Source organism: Leguminivora glycinivorella, chromosome 13 (assembly GCF_023078275.1).
Source record: "Leguminivora glycinivorella isolate SPB_JAAS2020 chromosome 13, LegGlyc_1.1, whole genome shotgun sequence".
In the NCBI taxonomy this organism is placed as follows: Eukaryota; Metazoa; Arthropoda; class Insecta; order Lepidoptera; family Tortricidae; genus Leguminivora; species Leguminivora glycinivorella.
This window is the reverse complement of record NC_062983.1, coordinates 17,616,072-17,641,182: the sequence shown is the minus strand read 5'-3', so window position 1 is coordinate 17,641,182 and position 25,111 is coordinate 17,616,072. Positions and strand designations below refer to the sequence as shown.

The window sequence follows — 25,111 nt, the reverse complement described above, 5'->3', positions numbered from 1 at the left end:
GGAATTATTATATGGGGAAATTGTGTTGATAAGGAGGATTTGTTTTTAATTCAGAAGCGGTGTATTAGAGCCTTGTTCGGACTTACACAATTGGAATCGTGTCGTCCTTACTTTATTGAATATCGCATTTTAACATTATATAGCCTGTATATCTTAGAAATATGTATATTTGTTTATAAGCACATATACATGTTTAAAACTGTTCAAGACATGTCTTCTAGAATAGTAAGGAGCCAATACGAGCACAAATTGTACAAACCCTATGTAAGACTGGCATTAACTTCTAAAAATAGCTTTATGATGTGCATTGATATTTATAATAAATTACCCGATAGATTTAAGACTTTTGACTTGTATACATTTAAAAATTCAGTTCATGATTGGCTTATAGACAAATGTTTTTATAGTTTAAAAGAATATATGGATGCTGAAAACACATAATTATTTACAATTTCATTTTAATTATTTTAATACGTTATAATTTACATTACCATATATTTTGACATGTCATGACATTTTGTAATTCTTGTATTCTTTTATTTTTATTTTATTAGTGTAAGTTATGTTAGCGTATACACCTGTAAAGGTATTGTTCAGTGGAACTGTTTTATAATATGCACCTGTACCTGCTATTGTAACCTGAATTAACATATACGCAATAAATCATTCATTCATTCATTCATTCATTCATTCGCTTCCGTTCGGCCTGTGTAGCTCACCGTATGTGTTTACAAAAATGCTTAAACCTATAGTCGAATACTTACGATTACATAATTTTTTATCATGTATATATCTCGATGACATATTATGTGTGGGTAGAACTAAAAATGAATGTTTTGCAAATGTCCTTGCAACTAGATCCTTGTTGGAAGATTTAGGTTTTATTATTAATAGTGAAAAAAGTTGCTTCACACCAGATAAAAGATGTAAATTTTTAGGATTTATTTTTGATTCTCAAAGAATGACCTTAACGTTACCCGAATCAAAACGAGACAAAATAAAAGATAAACTTACAACATTCATTCGAATCTATAAATGTAAATTACGCGAATTTGCTAGATTAATTGGTCTTTTAATATCTGCCTGTCCTGCCATACAATATTCCTGGCTATACACTAAACTATTAGAGCGTCATAAATATCTTGGCTTACTTAAATATCCTAACTATGAAGCTTCTATCACAATTTCACCTGACATAAAGAATGACTTACATTGGTGGCTTAAAAATATTGATACGGGGTTTTGTCCATTCAGATTTAATCAATTCCAATTAGAAATATTTACTGATGCATCCCAATCAGGCTGGGGTGCATATTGTAATAATAATAAAGCTTATGGGTACTGGAAGGAAACTGAACGTTCGTTGCATATTAACGAATTGGAGTTGAATGCAGCTTTTTTGGCTTTAAGAACATTTGCAGACGAAGTTCATGATTGTGAGATTCTTTTAAGAGTCGACAATGTTACCGCCATTGCTTGCATAAATAGAATGGGCAGCGTACAATTTCCTCACCTAAATAATATAACGAGGGAAATTTGGCAGTGGTGTGAGAGGCGTAAAATTATAATATTTGCATCATATATCAATACTAAGGATAATTATGAAGCTGACAAATTATCGCGTACAAAATTTTCTGACACCGAGTGGGAATTAAGTAATTATGCATTCATAAAAATAAAACAAGCTTTTGGTACACCTGAGGTCGATTTATTTGCAAGCCGTTGTAACACTAAATGTCACTTATATGTTACCTGGAAAAACGACCCTGACGCATGGACGATCGACGCTTTTACATTTTCCTGGGAGAATATTTATTTTTACGCCTTTCCACCATTTTCATTGATTTTAAAGGTCATACAAAAAATCATTCATGATAAAGCTGAGGGTATTCTTGTTGTTCCAAACTGGCCCACACAGCCATGGTTCCCTCTGTTTTCAAGATTGTTAGTTGAAGAACCCATTTACTTTCGACCAAGTACTAATTTGCTAACATCTCCTTGCAGGTCGACGCACAACCTGCACAGATCCCTGGCGTTGATTGCCGCGAAATTATCAGGGACGCGTTATTAGGTAGGTCATTATCTCCCAGATCAGTTGAAATAATGTTATCTTCCTTATCTGATAACACGTACAAGCAATATGGCCCTTGTATCAAGGCTTATGTTGATTATTGTAATACCGAAGGACATAATTATATGGAAATATCAGTACCAATTATTATTGATTTCCTAACTCGTATTTTCGACACTGGCGCTAAATATGGAACGATTAACAATTATAAGTCGGCCATTGCATTGTTATTAGGTTGTACTTTAAACGATGATCGTATCAAACGATTTATGAAAGGCGTTTTCAAATTAAGACCGACATTACCCAAATATAACATAACATGGGAACCAAGTCTTGTTCTTAACCATCTGGGTCAAAAATGGCCTAATGACCGTCTTAATCTGGAAACGCTTTCAAAGAAAACACTTACCTTGTTGGCCTTATGTTCTGCACATCGAGTGCAGACCTTTTCACTCATAGAGTTGAGTAACGTAAACATGAAAAATGACTCTGAAATAATGATTGAGATCCCAGCTTTAATTAAAACATCACGACCATCTTCGCTTCAGCCAATGCTCAGACTTCCAGTTTTTAACGAACGCCCTGAAATTTGCCCAGCGAACTGTCTTAAAGCCTACATAGACAAAACAAAAACACTGCGCAATACAAGTAACAACTCTTTATTTATAAGTTACAAAAAACCGCACAATAAAGTCACACCTCAAACACTAAGTTCATGGATAAAAACAACACTACGCGATAGTGGAATAGACACTTCTATATTCACGGCACATAGCACTCGTCATGCTTCCACATCCACGGCCAACAAGATGGGTGTAAGTCTTGACTTAATCCGCAAAACAGCAGGGTGGACGGATGCCTCATGTGTATTCGCCAAATACTATCATAAGGAGATAGTCGCTGATTGTAATCAATTCGCTCGTTCAATCCTTTCCTCTGCCGGAGACCTGTAAAACAATAAAATAATTGACATTTAAAGTTAAATGTATACATTTATAATAAAAATGATTGTTATGTAAGCATACGTACATGTTATTGTACTACTAGTGATAAATTATCTACGTATAAGATAACAAAAATATGTACGTCTAAATAGTTACTTCATAATGAATGTCTGATTAATATAATCATATGCTGTTTATAAATGTATTATGTATTATGATGTTTATAATAAATAAATTATGTCATATAATTTATGGTTATTACTTACCTAAGTATATCCTTGATCCGTTAACGATTTATTTTACATTAATATGCTCTGAACATCCTACACTATGTTAAACTTAAATCGCAAAGAATGAAGCTGTGAAACATAATTGAAGATCAAACGAACTTACCAAGTGAAGTTCGATCGAAATTATGTGAACAGCTTCATTCGACGCGATTTATAATAACCCACCCTTTAGTTGTAAATATTGGGTGCCCAATATTAACGCCCTACCCGCATTATAAATATGTGAAATAAATGCGTTCATGCTGTAAACAAATGAAGTAAAAATGGCGACCGATGCCAACCGTCGCCAGGAGGGAGAAGTGGAAGTGGTAACCTGTTTCTTTTTTTTTTTTTAATGTTGCCAGTACAAAACTCTAAAAACCGTGCAAGGCTGATGCTTGGGGGTGCTACTACACTATGTTAAACTTAAATCGCGTCGAATGAAGCTGTTCACATAATTTCGATCGAACTTCACTTGGTAAGTTCGTTTGATCTTCAATATTATGCAAAACATCAGCTCAATTGCAATTTGTCATTTGAGTCTACTACTAAATTACTAACAACAAGTTTATACTAAGCAGCAGGGCACCTGCCCTGAATAAAAATGCGTATAATTCCCTAAAACGTAGCTAATTATTTAAAGAATAATAAGCATTGTTTCATGTTTGAGAATTCTGGAAAAAATCCCTTACCAGTCCTCCTAGCTGCATCGTTGAACGCAATATTCTCTAGCAAAGTTTTCTCTGATTCCCCCTTGAGGTTCCTCGCGAAGATGAGCAGGTTGAATGTGGCTCCTTCCATGTCACCACCGGAAGACAGTTGTGCCAGGTCCAGCTTGAATGTCAGCAGCCCGTCTGTTGAGAAAATTGGATTTAAACTGTAATACATTGAGGTTTGTGGTTAGTCATTAGTCAAAATCACAGATAGCAGCACCAGTGGAGTGAAGAAAGAAGCATTTTTGGATGTCTTGATGATCATCTGGCCTAGCTGAAGTCGTTGACGCTACGTGGAAATCAAAACGCAGTGTGTCTCTGTCTCCCTACTCTAGAGCGACAGGGAGAGCTATTAGCCAGCGCTTTTTGAAGTTGGCTAGGGTACGTAGCCAAATGCACAAACGCTTACGATAATATTGTTATATCGTTCTTCCGTATTGGTGCGACCGAAACAGACTGTTTCGATCGTCGTCTAGCGTCAAAGATTCTAATTTCGGCTACGGCAGCTGTATTGCAAAACCCTTGAAATATTTACCAGGTACATGGAGAGGCGCTGATTTTCAAAATGAACACAAATGTTATGAATGTTGCTGTTTGGACAAATTTTACTCAATAAGATTTAACAATAGAAAAGCAACGAAAAATGAGAGCAGCACCAGACGTGCACCTAGCCTGTAGAACAACTGGATGTCGTATTTTATACAAAAATATTTGTCGAATTTTGATAACGAAATTTGTAAGAAGGAATAAGCGTGTTAAGGATATTACATCGTGTGGGAATAACAACTTGTCATTGTACACCGTATATTTTAATACGGCTACTAAATACTGCTGTCTCGAAAATTCTCTATCTATTTAATAGCAGTAAGACCATTATACCTAACGTAATTGTGTAACGTAATTAAACAGTAACTGCCAGTGCCAGTAACTGCCAGTGCCAATTAAACGTACTATAAAAAAATAGTACATTGTGCAACAAGAGATACTTAAGTTGAATATTACCAAAGAGAATCGAGTATTGTAGAGAATTACTGTCAAAGTAAAACGTGTAATCACTAATCACAGTGCATAGACTGCCATCTCTCGACGCAGGCTTAAAACTTTTGAACCTCCGTTTTGACAATTTGGCCCATATTCTTAGCTTGATATGTGTTAAAATGTCAAATATTAATATTAGCGCCATCTAGCCGAGCGTACCCCAAAGATCTAGCTCACTGTACCTTTTTCTGTATGGTTTTGAGGTACGTTTTTTTCTTAGACTTTATCGGTCTATAAATAAATAAATAAAATAAATAAATATTATAGGACATTCTTACATAGATTGACTGAGCCCCACGGTAAGCTCATGAAGGCTTGTGTTGTGGGTACTCAGACAACGATATATATAATATATAAATACTTATATACATAGAAAACATCCATGACTCAGGAACAAATATCTGTGCTCATCACACAAATAAATGCCCTTACCGGGATTCGAACCCGGGACCACGGCGTAGCAGGCAGGGTCACTACCGACTGCGCCAGACCGGTCGGTCTATACGGAGTTATATAAGTCTTTGATATTACTAACGAGAGTAAGTTCTCGACAGTTCTCGACTCGAGTGATATTCATACTCGCGGAGTTACACAAAATGTTTTTCATCACACTCGCAATGTAAAAAATATGTAAATAGATGTACGTAAAAAAGTTAAGTACGGTACAAGAAATTTCATTATTTCCTTGGGAGAACGATTTTTCTATAACTCACGCTCCGCCTGCGTGCAATAGCATATTTAAAGTGCGGGTGCGATGAAAAACAATATTATTTATTACTTTCATAATAAACATTGATATGAAGCATATCATAAATGCGGACATCAATCGCAATGAAAAAATTAACAGTGATCCATACTAATATTATAAAGGGGAAAGTGTGGGTGTGTGTGTCTGTTTGTTTGTCCGTCTTTCACGGCAAAACGGATCGACAAATTGACTATGATTTTAGAAGTGGCGATAGAGGAAGGGATGGAGAGTGACATAGGCTACTTTTTGTCTCTTTCTAACGCGAGCGAAGCTGCGGGAAAAAGCTAGTATTATATAATAAACATTATAGTTTATATTTAAACATATGGATATACTAGCTTTTACCCGCGGCTTCGCCCGCGTAATAAAAGTATTCATTAAGATTTTCATTTGGATCCGTAGGGACCGTAGGTTTCTCTGTAGGTATATTTATCTGCGATTATTTCGATTGCACATAATACTTTTGCTTGCAATGATTGTAGAAATATTACACATCGACCACAGCGTAGGTAATTCTATATACGCTGGGGAAACCTTTATAAACATCCCACATAGCCCGTATTTCGACACTATGATCGGTGGGTAAAAAGTACTTTTTTCTATTATCCCTTACAATTTTTTACATTTTGCTTATACTTATCGCAAACGTAATCTTCAAGCAAGCAAACAACGATCGTCTTAGAGCACATTGATTGTAAGAGACCGCCGACCGATTATCCGTATCCCTCTAACGATACCCATATTATCCGTATCCGTATCCGTATCGCTATCGCTATCGCTATCGCTATCGCTATCGCTATCGCTATCGCTATCGCTATCGCTATCGCTATCCCTATCGCTATCCCTATCGCTATCCCTATCGCTATCCCTATCGCTTTCCCTATCGCTATCCCTATCCCTATCCCTTATCAAGACGTTTAATGATATAACACTTTAAGTTCTCGCGCTTTGTACACATATTTAAAGTCACATACAGGTCGAACGCGATTAATTAACATTATTTTTACCTTTTTTCCCAACGTTTCGGCCAGGTTGCACTGGCCGTGGTCGCGGAAGACTGACGTCCCAGCAAAATGTCACCGGAGATGTAAACAACACAAAACTACCCGATATTAATTTATATAAATGTTCGGGGTAGACAAATAAATATAATCTACCCGCTTTTAGTTAATGTTTATTTCCCACCATGTTTATTTTAAAGGTAAAAATAATGTTAATTAATCGCGTTCGACCTGTATGTGACTTTAAATATATGTTTAATGATTTCTTATCAAGTGCTAAAATATAAAGTTTCATGGTTTTATCATTTAAAATTAAGAAATCCCATACAAACTTTCAACCTCTTTTTCAACCCCTTCATCCCTTTTTTCGAAATAAAAAGTAGCCTATGTTCTGTCTCAGGATCTAAAGATTGTCTGTTCCAAATTTCATCAAAATCGGTTGCGTGGTTTAAGCGGGAAAGCGTAACAGACAGACAGACAGACAGACAGACAGACAGACAGACAGACAGACAGAGTTACTTTCGCATTTATAATATTAGTATAGTATAGTATAGTATAGTATATAGTATAGTATAGTATGGAAGTATGGATAGTATGGATTAACATATCTGATCTTCCTTCCTACATCTGTGATCTTACTCTTGACCTCTTTATTGTAATTTTCGTATTTTCCGGTTCAACTAAAACACATAAAATTTGCAAACCAAAACGAGGAAGCGTACAATTTTAATCGACTTGCTGTATCTACCTGGTTTATAGTTCACCAACTGTTTTATAGTTTGTCGGCTATCAAGTTTACAACCTTTCTAACAGTTATGGCTCCCTATGGAAACTGGAGGTAATCAAAATAACTAGCTTTTATACCCTTTTGCTCCGCAATGGATGACTCAGATTCTTATTTAATGATGGTTACTTAAACAGATGTTAAGACGATACGGTAGGGGTCAATTCTCCATACAAACGCTCTCGACTATTTCCTCCCTGGTTTTTGAAGATAGAGCAATGATTTTTTCAACACAGATTTTTATTTTTTTATCTGTGTCGGACCGTTTTGATTTTTTTGATATTCTGCTTTTTAAAGACTCCAGAGCCAATCAAAAATTTCCAAAAACGGCCTTTTTCATTGTGGCGCAAAAAAAGGTGCGATACTCAAGATTGGTAACAATTAACCAAAAAAGCTAAACGATCCGACATAGCTATTATTTTATTGTTATTCAGATTCTCAAATTTCGTTCCGATTGATTAAGTTTTGAAGGAGGAAAGAGTCGAGAGCGGAACCTCGATTTTAAAGATTTTTTTGAAATATCTTTTGACTGAGTTGTTCTTAATAGACAATTTTTTTTCGATAAATCTAGTTAATAACACTTGTATATTTAACTAAAATTCCCAAGTTGAAAGGGGGGCTCCTTTCCATTTTAGCATTTTCGCTACCGTATCCTCTTAAAAAGTATTTCAAAATGTTTTTTTTTTATGGGATAGGAGGCAAACGAGCAGACAGGTCGCCTGATGCTAAGCGATCACTGCCGCCCATGGACATCCGAAACACCAGAAGTGTTGAAGGTGCGTTGCCGGCCTTAAAGATGGTTGTACACTCTTTTCTTGAAGGTTTGAAGGTCGTATCGGTCCGGAAATAGCACTGGCGACAATTCATCCCACAGTTCAGCTGTGCGAGGCAGGAATATGGTTTAATACATATTAACTTGTTTATCTGACTATCCATTAGTTTATAATTTATAACTTAAGCTCCCTGTGTTTTTACAATTTTGCATGTGATCGATTTAAACTGGATTCTAAAATTGTTTGTCCACGATGGATAAACTAGTTGTTCATGTGTATAATTTTATGATAACAGGCCTGGCAATTAAAATTATAATGAACTCGATACAATTTGATCTAGAATGAGGTCAAAAAGCCTCAATGGAAGTCTGTGGCTGTCCAAAATTCGCAATTTATGCATGGATAGATTACGCCTATCAGTTTTGTTGCTCGTTTATTTGATTGAAACACAATACATCCACTTGTGTCATTAACGCAAGTAATGAAGCGAACTTTCCCGCTGATTGAAATTATTCTGCGACAGTCTGCCGTCGTAACCGGCCACGCAGCGTACGATCAATAAATTTGAATCCTAGGCCACTCTAGAACCCTGTCTTATTGACACCGTGCATTATTGGTCATTGAAGTCACCTTTGACGTTGACTGTGAAAAGTTTCTACAGTGGCCTAGGATTCAAATTGGTTGACTGTACACGCAACAAACCACGCTATTAAGTATTGCCCATTTAGACTGAGCAGTTGAAATAACACAGAAACACACCTGTGTCATTAACGCTAGTTTTGAACCTCGCTCTCACACTGATTGGGCCCAAGGCTTCCAGAAGGAAAGTCTGTGGCAGTCCGCCGTCGTAAGCGGCCATGCAGCGTACACGCAACCAACCACCTTGCTATTACTCGTATTGCCCATTTAGACTGAGCAGTTGAAATAACACAGAAACACACTAACCTGTGTCATTAATGCTAGTATTGAACCTCGCTCTCCCGTTGATTGGGTCCAATGCCTCCAACAGAAACGTCTGCGGCTGTCCGCCATCTCAGTTGGCCACACAGCGTACACGCAACCAACCACCTTGCTATTATTGCCCATTTAGACTGAGTAGTTGCAATAACACAGAAACACACTAACCTGTGTCATTAACGCTAGTATTGAACCTCGCTCTCCCGCTGATTGGGTCCAATGCTTCCAAAAGAAACGACTGCGGCAGTCCGCCGTCGTAACCGGCAACGCAGCGTACACGCAGCCAGCCGCCGTCGGCGCTGTTGTTGCCCGTCTGAAGAGAGCAGTTACGCGGCGCGGTGGGACGCGCTGTAAATGACAGAAGGCTTTAATAAACCATGTTTAGAAGTCGCCTAGTTTTAATACTATATTCGAATATTTTAATTAATTTGCAGATTATGGACAGCCGCAAAATGGTATGAATAATAAAAATATACATATAGGTATTTTCCAAGCCGTTTGCTGGTAAATGTGACCAAAGTTGTGTGAGGAATTCCGTACACGAGCGTGGTACATAATTTCTCAACAGTTGAAAAATATAGAACACTTACTTTCGATCTCTGTAACACTTTAAAATTAAATCAACCCTTTTGTTGTAAATATAACAGTTGTTTATAATTGTCCTTAAAAAATTACACCTAGGGCAAATTTTCCTGTGAATGTCTGCGATTGCGTCTAATTGAGTAATTGCCACCACGTAATGAATGACTGATACCACTATATGATTTTTTAATGAAATTAAAGTCCCTAATACCCAGTTTTCGCGTGTCATAAATCTTTTCTACCAAGAGTCCTTAAAGGTATAAAAATAGCACAGCTTTAAATACAGCCGCTCTTTATGTAAATCCTGACCATTATAACTTTAGCATCCAATAAAACAGAACATCTCCCAAACTATTTAACCTTACAACGAGTTTCTTCACTTTAACTACCAATTTGGAGCTCCGAGCGTTGTTCTCCCGAAAGTACCGAAGTTCACATAAAAAATAAATAAAAATTATCGTTAACACAGCACGTAAAAACATGGGGTTTATTCTATCTGGTACCAAACATGAGAAAATGGAATGTAAGCAGTAGTTTTTACTCTTTGAATACGCTAATGGCACACGCCTATATTTTTTAAACGAGTTGTCTTTTTAAATTTCGGGATTCTCGGAAACGTTTCTAATGATTTCTACGCTGCTTGCTGAGCGGGGTTTTCAGGGGCAAAAAATAGATCAAGCTTATTAGCTGTCTCTTGAGTCAATCATGACTTAGTCTAGCAAACATTAAATTCAAGGTATGTCCAGTTCTTACTAGTGATAATCTAAACATAATATGTATTTTAATTCTCTGGGTCAACTTAAGTTGTCAAAGCGGACCCCAGGCTCCCATGAGCCGTGGCAAAATGCCGGGATAACGCAAGGAGGATGATGATAGACTTAAGAACAATGAATTGAAATAGATATCATACACGGAAGAAAAAACAGCAAGGCCAGTGGGCCCGCGCCACGCGGGCGGACGTGTGGTCTAGTGGTAAGGACGTTAGCCGCGTAAGCTGAAGACCTGGGTTCGATTCCCGGATCATCCACCAGTGGGCCTTGCCGTTTCTTATTTCGTGTATGATATCTATTTCAATTTATAATTTATATATAGTAGTGTGACTACTTGAAAAAAAAAAAAGAACAAATCAAAAAATATTCAATAAAATAATTTGATTTGTTCCCTAGTTGCTAAGAACAATGTTTTTTCCTAAGCATGACTCTTCCACTCTCGCATAGTAACGAGAAGAGCAATGTAATTATTGTGTAGTCAGCAAAGCTAAGCATCACTTGTATGTGTAGTAATGAAGTGTGCAACGTAGGCGAAGATGTGTGGTGGCTGAGGTGTAACGTAATATGACTGAGGACTACACTCCGTATAATTTAGCGTGTGTGTATAATATGAGGTAATTTTGATGCATTTGTCGGGATCGGGATATTAATAAAAAAAAAAAATTAGTGTATGTATGTCATTAGTAGTAGTGATCGTACAAGGTATCTAATATCTGTCTAAAGTCTAAATATAGGTACATGGATACATTTAACGCGACGGCTAAATCTAAGTTATCCTCGAAGTCCCGGCGTACTTGTAGTAGTACAAATTAAATTGAAGTTTTGCCCTCAGAAATAAAATAACCCTCCTAATTAAAAATCGAAACAATTGGTCTGGGGCTCACGAGCTTAAAAATAATTCATCAGTGCTCTTATTTTATTTCCCTGTTACTATGTACCTATAATAGGCTAGTTTCCTACTAATCAAATCAGCTTCTTTTTAAGAACTGTCAAAACGATTTGCTAATATGGAATTACTTTGAAAAACTGAGGAGCAACGTCACGGTCAATTCATTTACTTTATATCTTTCTCTTTGACTTATTAAAAGAAATTATGTTTAAAACATAACCACTGTCCATATTTTTTTCTAATTATGAGGTGCTTTATTTAATGCACTGCATAAAATATTTTATTTTAAGTATAGAAAACTAGCCTATACTTTACTCTGCGTATTTCAAAAACCTCAACCGTTTAACGGTTCCTTATTCCTAACTCACTGCGTGCATTACACACGTAATTGTGGCCGATTATCTTCCTACATACATTAGGTGCTTAAAATTATACCCCCAGAGGGATCAGAGCAAGGGGCGACAATTCAACGCTACATACTCGTAACAAACGTGCAGATATTAAATTCAGGCCCCGTAGCCGAATGGCGTTTCTGCGACGCCAAACGCCGCAGAAATGCAGTCTGGCTCTGTCGCGCCAATACGCAAGAGCGATAGAGTCAGATAGCTACGAAAGAGATATTATTGTGCTTTCGGCTACGCACACTGTGCGGAAAGCGGCGAATTTCGTTGCACCACCGCAGCCAACTCATATTTCCACTTGCAACTGTGACGCGGAGTTAGAGAGACCACTAGTTTGAAGGAAAATGTGTTTGAAATAAATGGAAACATTAATTTAAAAGTCTTTAGCTTACAACAATGAAAACCTAGTTTTAGAAGTGAGGTAGAAGGGGTATCAATAATGTCAATCTATAGTTCCAAGTCTTTGGGGGTTGGGGGGTCCATCCCATCCATGTCATTATCAATCCCAACCCTTAATTGCTTGCTGGCTTCCAGCTAGCATCATGCTGAGTTGGGTCCATTTCGTGATGCGAACTTAATGTTCTGTTCTCTGTTTTTTTTTGTTCTTTTCTTGTGTACATGTACGTACGTGTTTGTGAGCGTCATGAATAAATGTCTTTTATCTTTTATCTTTAATTGGGCATGAGAATGTCAAAATTTATTCAATTTTAAAACCTGTCAAAGATAGATAAAGTTCAAAGTAGGTTGGGAAATATACTCCTTAAGCTCAAGTATTTGAGGGTTTATAGAATTGGGTGGGACACACTGCCAAGCAAAATGATGGCAGGTGAAACAAATTGTTGACGGATTGGTCGCAGATTTCGGGTGATCGCGCCTGGCGTCAGTTGGCTCGTTGGGTTGATGACCTTTATAAAATTGCGGGGCACATCTGGATGAGACTAGCAAGGACTAGATTAAGTGACGTGCATGAAGAGTGGCCTATGCTCAGTAATGGGCGGAGGCTAAAACATCGAAAAAGCTGTTTTTCTACTTGTCGACTGTAATCTGTCAATTAGGGCACCACAGACTAAACTATAAGCGCTAACTTTCAGTGTTGGATACTCTATGGCAGTTCCGACTCAATTATAATAAGCTCATTATAGTTGACTTTAGTTAACTCTGTAATAATTTCAAAAATAGAACTTCATACAATTTCTATACTAATTTGCGATACCTGGCAAATTTTCCTGCATCTGAAGCACATTTTTTTTATCTGTCGCGTTATCGGCCAATCAGAGACGGTTATTACAAACAATTGGTTGCTAGGTAATTCGATGTTGATACAACGGTAAACGACTCTATTAACATTAATTTTAACTTGCATGAATGATGATATTTCCGTCCATTGATGATGAAGATGATGACTCGTAGAAAAAGTATTGTATACAATAGTGATATAATGAAGCTTCTCTCGTACCGTACTATTAGGCCACTCAGCAAACTGAAAAGCTTTGTATTATATCACGATTGTATAAAATACTATTTTCTCAACTGTATAAAGTGCTCTAGAAAAGTAAGTTTCAGGTCTAGTTCCATGCAATGATCAGTGCTTAAGAATCATGTCTCGTATATCCTCTGCCTTGAAATTATTGTGTACTCAAGGAATTTACGACTACCCAAGGGTAACTCACAAAGACTAGGCTGGAGAATCTGGCGCTAATTTAAATGACTGATGAGTTGATTAGGTAGCGAAGGTTTCCATAGAAAGCCAAGCTATAGAAGCTCTGACCTGGACTCTGACTGGACTGTCTTGAGTTATCTTTTGAGGATGGTATCCTTAAGAGCTTTCAAGGATATCGTCCTGAAAGGATGAGATGAAAAAAGAGACATCAGAGGTGTATCTTTTAGATTTATCTCTTTGAGCTCCTTTTCTACCCAATTTTTGCATTAGAAGATCATATCTCCTAGATATTTGGTCCAGTAACAGCACAAAGGTTTTAATAAACTGCTAGCCACATCCAGTTGCCCCGGAGGCCGTGTGCAGTTGAGTTATGAGATTTGCCGTGCGCGACTAAAAGCCGCAGGCCGGAATTAGAAAACGTGCAGCCAATTCGACTCTTGCGTTGTTGATTCAAATGGCTGACTAGCATTTGTTGACTATTTACAGCACATCTCGGACACTGACGATCAAATATATGAAAGAGGCGCGTTCCTAGCACACATTCTAAGCTCGTGTAAGTGAACGCGTACTATGCTTATATGAGTGAGATATGACAGATTGACGGTTCGCGTTTTTGACAGGCGGTAACTGTGAGGTAGCCGAGAGGGGTGGGCGGCGCTTTCAGCGGGGAGCGGGAGTGGCCATACTGTACGATAGTACTCTTTATTATACTGTGACTACAGTCTATTGATGAATTAACAAAGATTTCTTGCAGTCATTAAGAAAGAGTTGTGTTGCGGAAGAAAGTTTTGGTATAAGGAAAGAAAGTAAAAATGTACACTAACAAAAATGTCTAAACACACACAGTTTATCACCTATTATAATCTCTTCGTATTGTTAAGCGGTTAAAAACCCTTCCTGACCGTCCAGAAAGGGTTTTTCAAGATAAATGTAATCTGAGTGTCTTATCGAGTACCTAAATTAAGAAAATAAGATAGCGGTCAAGATTTAAGGTTACATTCAGATGACTCCTATAAAGTTACTATCGCAACATTGACGGATGTTTCGGAGTTGAGTAATGGCTTCAGTTCTTGTCGAGATGTCAATGCAGTAATGATAGCTAATGATGATGAGGTAACAACGGAATCGAGTAATGATAGTTTAATGTCGTGTCCAGATCATACTTGTGACCATTTCATTCAGGTTGGATAGGATTTAATTATGAAATTAACATTATGGCTGCGTCAGGAACGACATACTAATCGAAATGAAAAATTATTCCCATGAACCCTTCAATAGTAATGTTATAATCGTCATCTTTAGATACCATGTATAATTTGGAAGACACATGCGTGAATCTGCTTGCCAACGCCGCTGGCGCCGCGGCAACTTAGCTTAGCTTATTCGCATACGCTTTGCGGTTTGACAATATATTGCAGTTAGTAACTAACAGGTTATCAACTACCTACATCATCATCATCTAATAAACCAGCAGCTACAATTTGGAACACACATGCGTGAATCTGCTTGCCGATTGCGGCAACTTAACTTATTCGCGCGCGCTTTGCGGCTTGTCAAAATTGCAGTCGCTAAGAAGCAGGAATTTCATTAATCCCTTTCCTTCCGTGGGTGTCATAGAAGTCGACTGTGGGATTTGGGGTCAACTGTGGTGTGGTTTCGGGAATACAGGTGTGAATTGATGTATGTATGTATAAAATAGTTACCAGCGGGTACAATTTGGAAGACACATGCGTGAATCTGCTTGCCAACGCCGTTGGTGCCGCGGCAACTAAGCGTGCCGTAGTCGCGTTCGCTCTGCGGCTTGTAGCTCAGCTCGCTCGTGCTGCCGTTGGCTGTGCCTGATAATAAAATAAATGATATTAAAGGTGGACTTCCGAACAAAGCGGCTCTATCGCAATGGCCGCAGCGTCAGAGCCGCTGCTTCAGTGTCGCAGCGGTAACAGACGTAGGTTCGCTTCCGAGCGGCGCGACTATCGCGACAGTCGCCATTGTTATTCCATAGAATTCAGGTCCAGGCATATCAGACATGAAGCAATCTAGGATGATGAAATTTTGCGCCTTTATTAAAGATCATTATAGTATTTACGGATATAATATTTAGACTCTGAACAATAATTAAAACCTTGAAACCTTTTGACGTGAACGATGGACATTTCAGAAACTTGTGCTGGTTAATTAGAAAAACTCGATTTGATATTATTTTATTGCCGATTGTTTGAAAATCTTGCGCCAAAAACATCCAGAAACTACGTGCTATCGCTGCGACAGAGTGACAGTGCTATGCCAGGCATACCGCGGCCGCTATTGCCGGGCGATACTGACGCGGCGTTAGTGACGCTGCGCTCGGAAGTAAGTTCATACATTTACATACTACATAGTACTATCGCTTTGTCGCCGCGTCAGTGTCGCTGCGTTAGTGACGCCGGAGCCGCTTTGCTCGGAAGTCCAGCTTAAGTGACGATCGTTCATACTTACTTAACTTTAAAGAAAAATGTCTATGATTTGATAGAAAATTAATTGGTTTCCTGCTGCTGATTAATTATGTTTATAGTTGAAGCCAAATTAAGCAAAATATTCTCTCCGATATTATGTAGTGCCTTGATGCAGACGCAAATCAATATTGCTGCTAAATGTTACATAACAATAGGGTTCGCTGTACCTACCGCACTTATGGCGCTTCATCGCTGTTGAAATACACGTGACAACCTTGGTAGGCTTTCGCCATTGCTGAAGAACTGTCATAAAAAGCTGATTGAACTCTGAATATAAAACTTTCAAGAACGTTTCTGTGGGTATAAACACCTTACCAAACTTTGGTGCCAAAAAAGTGACTTTGTGAGATTTCGTGGTGGCTGAACAGCGCACTCTAACGCTTCATCCATCTGCTCTCCTAGTACTTTATTACTAAAACACGTACCAAACTTGGTAGGCGACACGTCAAGACTCTCGCCACTGTTGTTGAACTGCCAGAAGAACGTGACATCAGGCGGGTTCGCGGTGACTGAACACCGTACTCTTAACGCTTCGTCCATCTGCGCGCCTAGTACTTGAGGTGACGGGTGCGCGCATACTGGGGCATCTGATGAAGAAAATAGATTATTTTCAAGGATATCTTAGGACAGGCAGGGTTAAGGTCACCATTAAGATTTTACATTTTTGAGCAGGTTTTATCTTTTTGATTCACGAGAGCAGACTACTTTCGTCTGCTATCTAATATCTTTTTAGGGTTGTACAGTCACAGATGTGGACAAAGTGCTAAAAATTTTGTTTATACGTTAAGGATTTGGATACATACTTTTGACACTTTTTCCGCATCTATATTTTAATAACTTTATTGTATCTACGGTACATCAGTTCCCTAATAGTATTTTATGCAACTGGTGGTTAAAAGAGGTCAAAAAAGGTGAGTGGCGTGGGTAACAATTTGAGGCGAAGCCGAAAATTGTTAATAAAGACGCCACGAGCATTTTTTGACTCAGTTAAACACCGTTGCATACAATACTTTTTCTACGACCAAGCACTTATTTTGAAAGAAAATTATAAATCAACAAATACCTACTTTCAGTCATCTTAGTTATCTAGTGGACCGCCTACCATTTTGAATATGCAGTTTGAGTGCAAACATGAAAATAAAACTGTCTATGGTATGGTTCTTTGAAGCCTGGCCACTAAGACGAATCGAGCCGAGTTGAATCGAGTTCTCATACATTTGAATGCGATTCGACGCGTCGCCAATGAACGCAGCAGAAAACGAAGGAGTCTCGACTCTGCGAATTGGTTTGTTAAGTTGGTAGCAATGTATTTACTGAACTGTAACAGCTATATCATGCTACTGCTACTAAATGTTTTTAGGGTATAGACTAGATAGACTTGTCCTGACATCTTTTATGTAGGGTTTTAAAGTTCTATGCACGACCTTGTAACTCAGGAATAACAGTACGGGAGTAGAAAAAAATTTTAAAACCCTATTTGCCGTCTCTTGTTAATCGTGTAGGTAATATGAATATCATGATTGAACTATAAATATATCCTTACACGGTAGAATACTCAGCTATAAAACGCTTTGCACGAACTACATCGCTCCGGCAGGTAATAAAAAGAGGTTTAACCTATCGAGGTTGTATCATAATTGAAGCGTATAAAAGGCAATTCTTGTAAAACGACAACTAACAAGACCTATAAAATAACACAAGTATCTCAATTCATAAATTCCTATAGGATGTTTATCACCTTGAGTAATTTAAAGGAAGGTAACATTATACGAGATAATGTTTACTGTAGAACCATCCGAACCTCGTGAAAAAATTAAGGTAACGTAATTACAAGAATACCTACTTAATCAACAACGTGTATGTACTTTAGCCGTTGGAGCATTTGTGTGTATTGCACATTTTGATTGTTTACATAACATTTAGTTAATTTAATTCTTACAAAATGTAATTTAATAGATGACTGTTATTGGCCTTCTTATATGTAAGCACGTAAGCAGTAGTATGTCTTAGTTATGTTTGGCCCATTTTTTTCAAAGTTGTCCACCCCACGTTTTTGTAACATGGGTATTTTTTACGCGATTAATACTCAGAATCGCGAGCTCTTTCGATCCTGATAGGAGAAAAAAAAATTTCATTTTTTCGAACCTTCCATTCCGTTACCGTCATACAAAATGTATGAAAACATGGTAACGGAATGGGAAAAAACCTTGGGACACTTTTTTTTCTCCTATTAGAATTGAAAGAGCTCGCGATTCTGAGTGGAAACCGCATAAAAATTTCCAAATCCAAAAAAAAAGTGTGGTGGACAACTTTGAAAAAAATGGCCCATTTACGGCTGTTGTTATTCTGAATATCAACAACAACAACAACATACAATCACGCCTGTATCCCATAATGAGGTAGGCAGAGCACATGAAACTACTCAAGTTTCAGTGCCGCTCTTGGCGAAAAAAGGGGTTGAAAGAAACGATATTGTGACATAGCAGTGACAGGTTGCCAGCCTGCGTCACAATTTTAACCCATATCCCACAGTCGACTTCTACGACACCCACGGGAAGAAAGGGGGTGGTGAAATTCTGAACCCGTCACCATACAGGATCCAATAAAATAAAAATAAAAATAAAGGTACCTACTCTCACATGTCAAACGATCAGCAATCGTTTTTGCAATTTCATTGTTGGTCCCATACAGTAAAGGTGGCTCAAGCTGACCTTTATATCCACTTCGTGAATAATTGCAAGGGATAGAATAAACAGCCAGTGTTTATTTTATTATTATCTCTCAAAACATTCCTATTTTGAGAAGAATTTTGTAAAACACAAATTACGAGCTCAGACGTATGGCTCGTTTTTCCCCAAGCGACGCGTTTCAATAACAAGGAATGTAATAATTAACACAAAGACAAAGAGAGAATTCAGTTCGTTAAATCATAACAGAAGTTAGACGATATTATAAATTTTATCGCCCCACTCCCCCGAAACCGGCGCAGTCGGCGCCGTGATTCATTTATACACTTACAAAACTGCGCCAGCTTTAGACTTTCATTAAACTCTCAAATATTTGCTCACGTTAAAGCCCTCCCTAGGATTACTCTGATATGAAAATATGTGATTATAAGCTTACACCGGAGCGAGTAAATCGCTACGGTAAGATTTGTAACGGAGCAATACAAAGTCTTTCGTACAAAGTGTAGAACAACGGTAACAAATAGCAAGAAGAAAGCGCACATTTGTCGTCGTTCAGATGGTGTGCGGTGACGTTGACGGTGTAAATCTTCGCTCCTACGCCCAATGATTGATGCTCACTCCCGCGCTCTCGCTAATAGAACTTGCCTTGTTTGTTGGCGCATTGATCAGAACTGCCAGTAAATTAATACCAAAGGATAGCTCGATATTGATTGATGGACTTGGTAGATAGTTCCATCAACTAGTGATAAGCTATGTACCTAGAAGTTAGCATGACACAGGTTAGCTCCTAGTTTCGTTTTGAATTTAAATTGATAGGCGGCCCGTTTAAGAGACCGTATTGGTCGGATTAGTAATTAGAGGCCAGCACAGTTGGACAGGATCAATTATTTCTGTTTACCGAAAAGCGAATTATTCCTATCTCAATAATTATATTCTCCTTTCAACCCGTTGACTTTAACTAATCTTTGTTTGGATCTCTTCGTGAATGATTGATACTGCAGTCGGCGGAAGATTTAAGAGGATAACAAACGATTGGTGCTCCATATAAAAGTAACCCTCATTTTCCTCACTGGATATTTTCATAATGGAAAATATTTTTACACAGATTGTAATCAAAGCTTTCATAATTAATATTTTTTCCGTAGTATTTTAAGCGTTGGAATTATTTAAAATGAATTAGTAAAATCAATCTTTAGCCTGATTTGGTGTCCCACTACACACTGCTAGGCAAAGGCTCTCTCCACTTTTCCTCCACTCAACCCTATCGCTAGTACTTTCCCACCAATTCGGACAACATGTTTTCAAGTCGTCCCACCATCTCCTTTCCGGTCTGCCTGTATCCCGCCCTACACCATCTATTCTATGGTAGTTCGTGAGTCCCACTCGGCAACTATTTTGACCCACCATTCAGGATGCATGCGGCAGACGTGTCCAACCCAGCCCCACTTAAAAATAAAAATACTTTCAATAATGTTAATATACCGGGAGGAAAATGGTGTCTACCTTTGTATGAAAACCCGGATTCAAAGCTGTCTTCCCCTTTTCTTAAGACTCGGTTTGAGATGAACAAAATTTATTAGCGCTCTGTTGACAATGGGGAACAAAAGATACTCCAATTTTGATCGGAAAAGTAATCGTTGTCTCAATTTACTTATCGGAGACTTAATTTTTGGGGCCTTTGGCTCAGTAAATCCCTATCGTCTGTCAGTCTGTCAGCGGCTTGAGTTTTCAATATAAATATAGTCGAAAAACCAATAATTTGCATCCTCTGGATCGAAATTTAATGGTTCATAACTTTTTCATATGCCTGGTCGGATTTAGAAGAATAATATTTAGAAAAAATACTGCGATTGCATACTACATTTAATTTTTGTATATATCGTTAAAATTGCTTATACACCGGTTAATAACGTTCACTTTAAGTAGCGTTGTATATTAGTTTTGACATTTATTAAAAAACCACAGAGTAATAAACAATTATGTTCATATTTGAATACACAAGTACACACCTTCAGCAGGACACGAACCCGCGACCAAGAGTTTAGTCTTATTGCGTTTTATATTACACAATAATCGTAACTTTTGTTTGTTGCTAAAATTACTTTGGGTTTTCAGACTCGCTTCATTTTCGGCCTCATTATTGTTCGGAACTTAGGATGCTTCCTGAAATTAATCGCTTGCATTAAGACGGCAAGTTTCTCGGTCTAGTTTAATGGGATGTAAACGTTGCACCGCTCTGTCTTAGCTTAATGTGGCTATATGATAAACTTGAAATAGTTGAAATTGGTTAGGTATAATTCATTGTCTATTTAATTCTTTTGTAATAACGGAATATAAATATAAATCAAAAGCACACACTAGAAAAATAATAAATAAAAAAAGTGGTAGTTCCTGGTCGCTTATTATTTATTATTTATTTATTTATTAAAAACAAGAAGTACAACATAATGACTATGCTATGCTCCACAAAACTTGGTTAGTTTGACTGTGGAGTCATTACAGTCTCTTTTTATACATTTTAAGTAAAAATATACAAATTAAAATATAACTTCTAATAGGTTACTTATGCTAGAACTTAGTTGGCTTAGTTAGTTTGTTAAGGTGCCCAGAATACTGGCCGCATTCCCCCCTGGATAACAATGCTCAACCGATGAGGAAAAAACACGACATGAGCGCACAATAGTAACGCCCTTCTACTTAAACGACATTGTGGCAGCTTTGCTTGAGCTGTCCACATATTATTTGATATCACGTGATTGGCAGGAAGCTGCACAGGATCGGGATAGGTGAAAACCCTAACCCAACTTATTTTAAATACTACGTTGATCTTTCTTTTTTGCGGGGGCTTCGCCCCCGAGCCCCCCTTTATTTCCTCTGGAGGGTCACAAGAAAACCTTTACCCAACTTATTTTAAATACTACGTTGATCTGTCTTTTTTGTGGGGGGCTTCGATCGCCCCTGAGCCCCCCTTTATTTGCTCTTAAGGGTCTCAAGAAAACCCTATCCCAACTTATTTTAAATACTACTTTGATCTTTTTAGTAGTTCCAGTTCATATCTTCCGGCTCCATCATCAGACCTTGAAACCTAATCGTAGTCAAAGTAAGACTTTTCTAAGAAACCCAAAAACTACTATGATACGATGTTCTATCATGTAGTTCCAGTTCATATCTTCCGGCTCCATCATCAGACCTTGAAACCTAATCGTAGTCAAAGTTCATTACAAGACTTTTCTAAGAAACGCAAAAACAGCTATGATACGATGTTACATCATGTAGTTCCAGTTCATATCTTCCGGCTTCATCATCAGACCTTGAAACCTTATCGTAGTCAAAGTTCATTTCAAGACTTTTCTAAGAAACCCAAAAACTGCTATGATACGATGTTTCATCATGTAGTTCCAGTTCATATCTTCCGGCTCCATCATCAGACCTTGAAACCTAATCGTAGTCAAAGTTCATTACAAGACTTTTCTAAGAAACCCAAAAACAGCTATGATACGATGTTCCATCATGTAGTTCCAGTTCATATCTTCCGGCTCCATCATCAGATCAGTTCAACAGTACCATATTATTGTACTGTCATCAGAACTACATACAGCTGCCAATTATCATTACGCTACAATCCTTGGAAGATGGTTAAATTAGCCTCCGTAGATTCCATTACATAGTTACATACACGACGACCTAATAAAAGCGTGTTAATATTAATATTAGCGCCATCTAGCTGAGCCCTTCTTCTGTGTGGTACTGAGGTAAGTACGTTTTATTCTTAGACTTTATCTGTCTATACGGAGTTATATATGTCTTTGACTAGAAGTAAGTATGTATGTATATATGTATGTATATATAGGCAAAATTTACTAAGTAATTTACGCGACTTGAGACTTGTGCGAACCTTTAGGCATGGAAAGTCACATGAAAAGTTGTCGAAACTAATAATAGATGGCGCTGCATTTAAATCTCTTGACTGATAACTCTAATACTAAATTGAATATACTCTAAGGTAGAGCAGAGTCTAATACCTCCGCTTTACAAAAGACCGCAATCAAGTAGCACTAGACTTTACTCTTTGTTGTGTTCCTGCCGGTGAGTAAGGCAGCCAGAGCTCAACGAGGGTGCGGTACTCCTTCCTTCCTTCCCCCTCCTTCCTTCAGTCGTCGGCACCCAGGCCCCTTCTAAGTACAGGTTTGTACAAGTTTCTAATGAGTCGAGTCGGCAACGCACATGTGCCACTCCTTGAGTGGCAGGCGTCCATATGTAACAGTCACCGCTTTCCATCAGGCGGACCGTATGCATGTTTGCCACCTACGTGGTACAAAAAAAAACTCTCGACGAATAAAATTCACCTTAAACATTAAAAACTAAATCAAAATCGATTGATTCGTTCGGGAGCGTGCTCCCGTTTTGGCTCCAGGAGCCATATTAGTCAGTTAGTTTTTATATAATCAGTCGTGCATAAGCGTTAAATTTTGCACTAAATGCAATGTGACTCTTATCACAAGCGAGCCAATTACAGCTTATACAATATAGGCATCGACAAAATTGGCATGAAAATGATATCTTTGCATATTAAGGTGCCTAAATGATACTGTACTAATGTCGGTTGGTGTCAGTGCACGATCCAATTGAACTATAATTTTGAATTGGCCTCAACTGATTGGTGCGCGCGTGATAGGTATTATATTTGAATTGAAAGCCATGTCAAAGTCTTTTTACATGGATATTATTATTTAGTCCTTTGTAATAATGTTTAGGTAAACATCTAGGTATGTACATATATATATTCACTATTATGTACTGAGTAGCTTATACACGTAGGTACTATGTGATCAACTCAACTCCAAAGTCAAGAGAAAAAATTGCTCTCTCATAGAAAATGTCAAGGTCAAAATGTTTGTATCAGCCAATTGTTTATCCCTATCTCAGGGTCCTTAATATTTACTTAATTTGTTGGTGCGATGACCAAAAGTGAATGAAACTTAGCTTAGTTCACGAAGATCTGCCTCAATATTTAACCACCACAAATTATTGGAGATGAATAAATAAAGAGATCAGTATAGGCATCATGTATAGGAGCTTGTATTTTCATATCAAAATGTAAATATGACTATTTTACTCGTAGTATCAAAAACATAATCACATTTTAACGATTCTTCTACAAAGTTAGGTTAATGTTCTCATGTCTTCAAAAGTTGCAGGATATCTATGCAAGTTGAGAAAATCGAATTCAATATACGTGGCGGGCTGGCAGAGCGCCAATATAAAGTTAGCGATGTCTTTATACGTTGTTTGTGACGTTTTGCGGTATTTTCTTAAATTATAATGTTTGCGTTTTTTTGTGCAGCAGATGCTGTTATGATAAATTACAACTAGGGTTATAGTGCTAGTTTCTGTTCAGCACTAATTTTCACCTATATGACGGAACTGATTATGACTTTGTCACATTTATTATGTTACTGTTGTGATATGTTGTGTATACCAATAATAGGGATCGTAGCTATGAAAAGAGCACACAGAGCGAGACCCGTGTCGAGGCAATGTGCTCACGCGGCAAACGTCCAAAAATAGACGTGCCTCACCCAAGGCAGGTTGCTCGGCGGAGCAAAACGCACGCATTGCCTCAACCGAGCACGCGCAAATTGCGTCGCGACTTGCCTCGCTCTGTGTGGACCAGGCTATTATATATTTTCAAAGTTATATTTTACAAACTATGCTTACACTGTATACTAAGATGCGTGGGTTGACTCGGCGTCTCGCCCAGCGAGTTGGCAGCGCGGCAGTTGTAATCACCGCCGTGGTCCCGTGTCACCTTCTGCAGGACCAGGGATTTGGTGCTCACGATCACACCTGACGTTAGGTTGTGGACCACTGGCTTGTCCTGGGAAAGAAAAACAATAACAATAATTTTGCAAAGTTACTTGGCCAAGAAGAAACTAAAGCGTTAAATACACAAACAAACATCTTATGAATCCAAGAATAAATTTTAAAGTGAAAAATTACTGCCTTGGGTGAGTTACCGAACTCATGGTATTTGAATCGAAACTCAGTGGTTACCGTTTGTCAAAAACGCGAACAAGCAACCTTGTATTACAAGTGCGCGAACTGTCAAATCGTATGGGTTGTCATGGAAACACACTTGTAATACAAGGCTTGTACCTTTCGAGAAACGGGCCTCCAGGGCTCTGGATACGTAGCCAAATGCACAAACGCTCACGATAATAATCTGTTTCGTAGCTGTCTATCTCTATCGCTCTCGCGTATTGGCGCGACAGATCCAGACTGCACTTCTGATTTCCATTCGGCTACGCCGGCTGGTATCTGAGCCACCAAGA

At 38.1% G+C, this 25,111-nt stretch overlaps 1 protein-coding gene and 1 long non-coding RNA gene across 2 annotated transcripts in view; both read right to left on the bottom strand.

Moving 5' to 3' along the window:
• Nucleotides 1–25,111, bottom strand: part of LOC125232375 (hemicentin-1-like) — a 265,437-nt gene that overhangs the window by 15,356 nt on the left and 224,970 nt on the right. The window contains exons 10-14 of the mRNA XM_048138016.1: nucleotides 24,498–24,657; nucleotides 16,518–16,679; nucleotides 15,304–15,438; nucleotides 9,467–9,646; nucleotides 3,977–4,138 (exon numbers count right to left, since the gene is read on the bottom strand). Of these exons, the coding sequence (XP_047993973.1) occupies nucleotides 3,977–4,138; nucleotides 9,467–9,646; nucleotides 15,304–15,438; nucleotides 16,518–16,679; nucleotides 24,498–24,657 (799 nt within the window). The remainder of the gene's footprint in view (nucleotides 1–3,976; nucleotides 4,139–9,466; nucleotides 9,647–15,303; nucleotides 15,439–16,517; nucleotides 16,680–24,497; nucleotides 24,658–25,111) is intronic.
• On the bottom strand, nucleotides 2,715–3,611 carry LOC125232377. Its single transcript, XR_007177736.1, has 2 exons — nucleotides 3,282–3,611; nucleotides 2,715–3,018 (listed from the first exon to the last, which is right to left on the bottom strand). It is a non-coding gene; the product is annotated as an uncharacterized LOC125232377 (long non-coding RNA).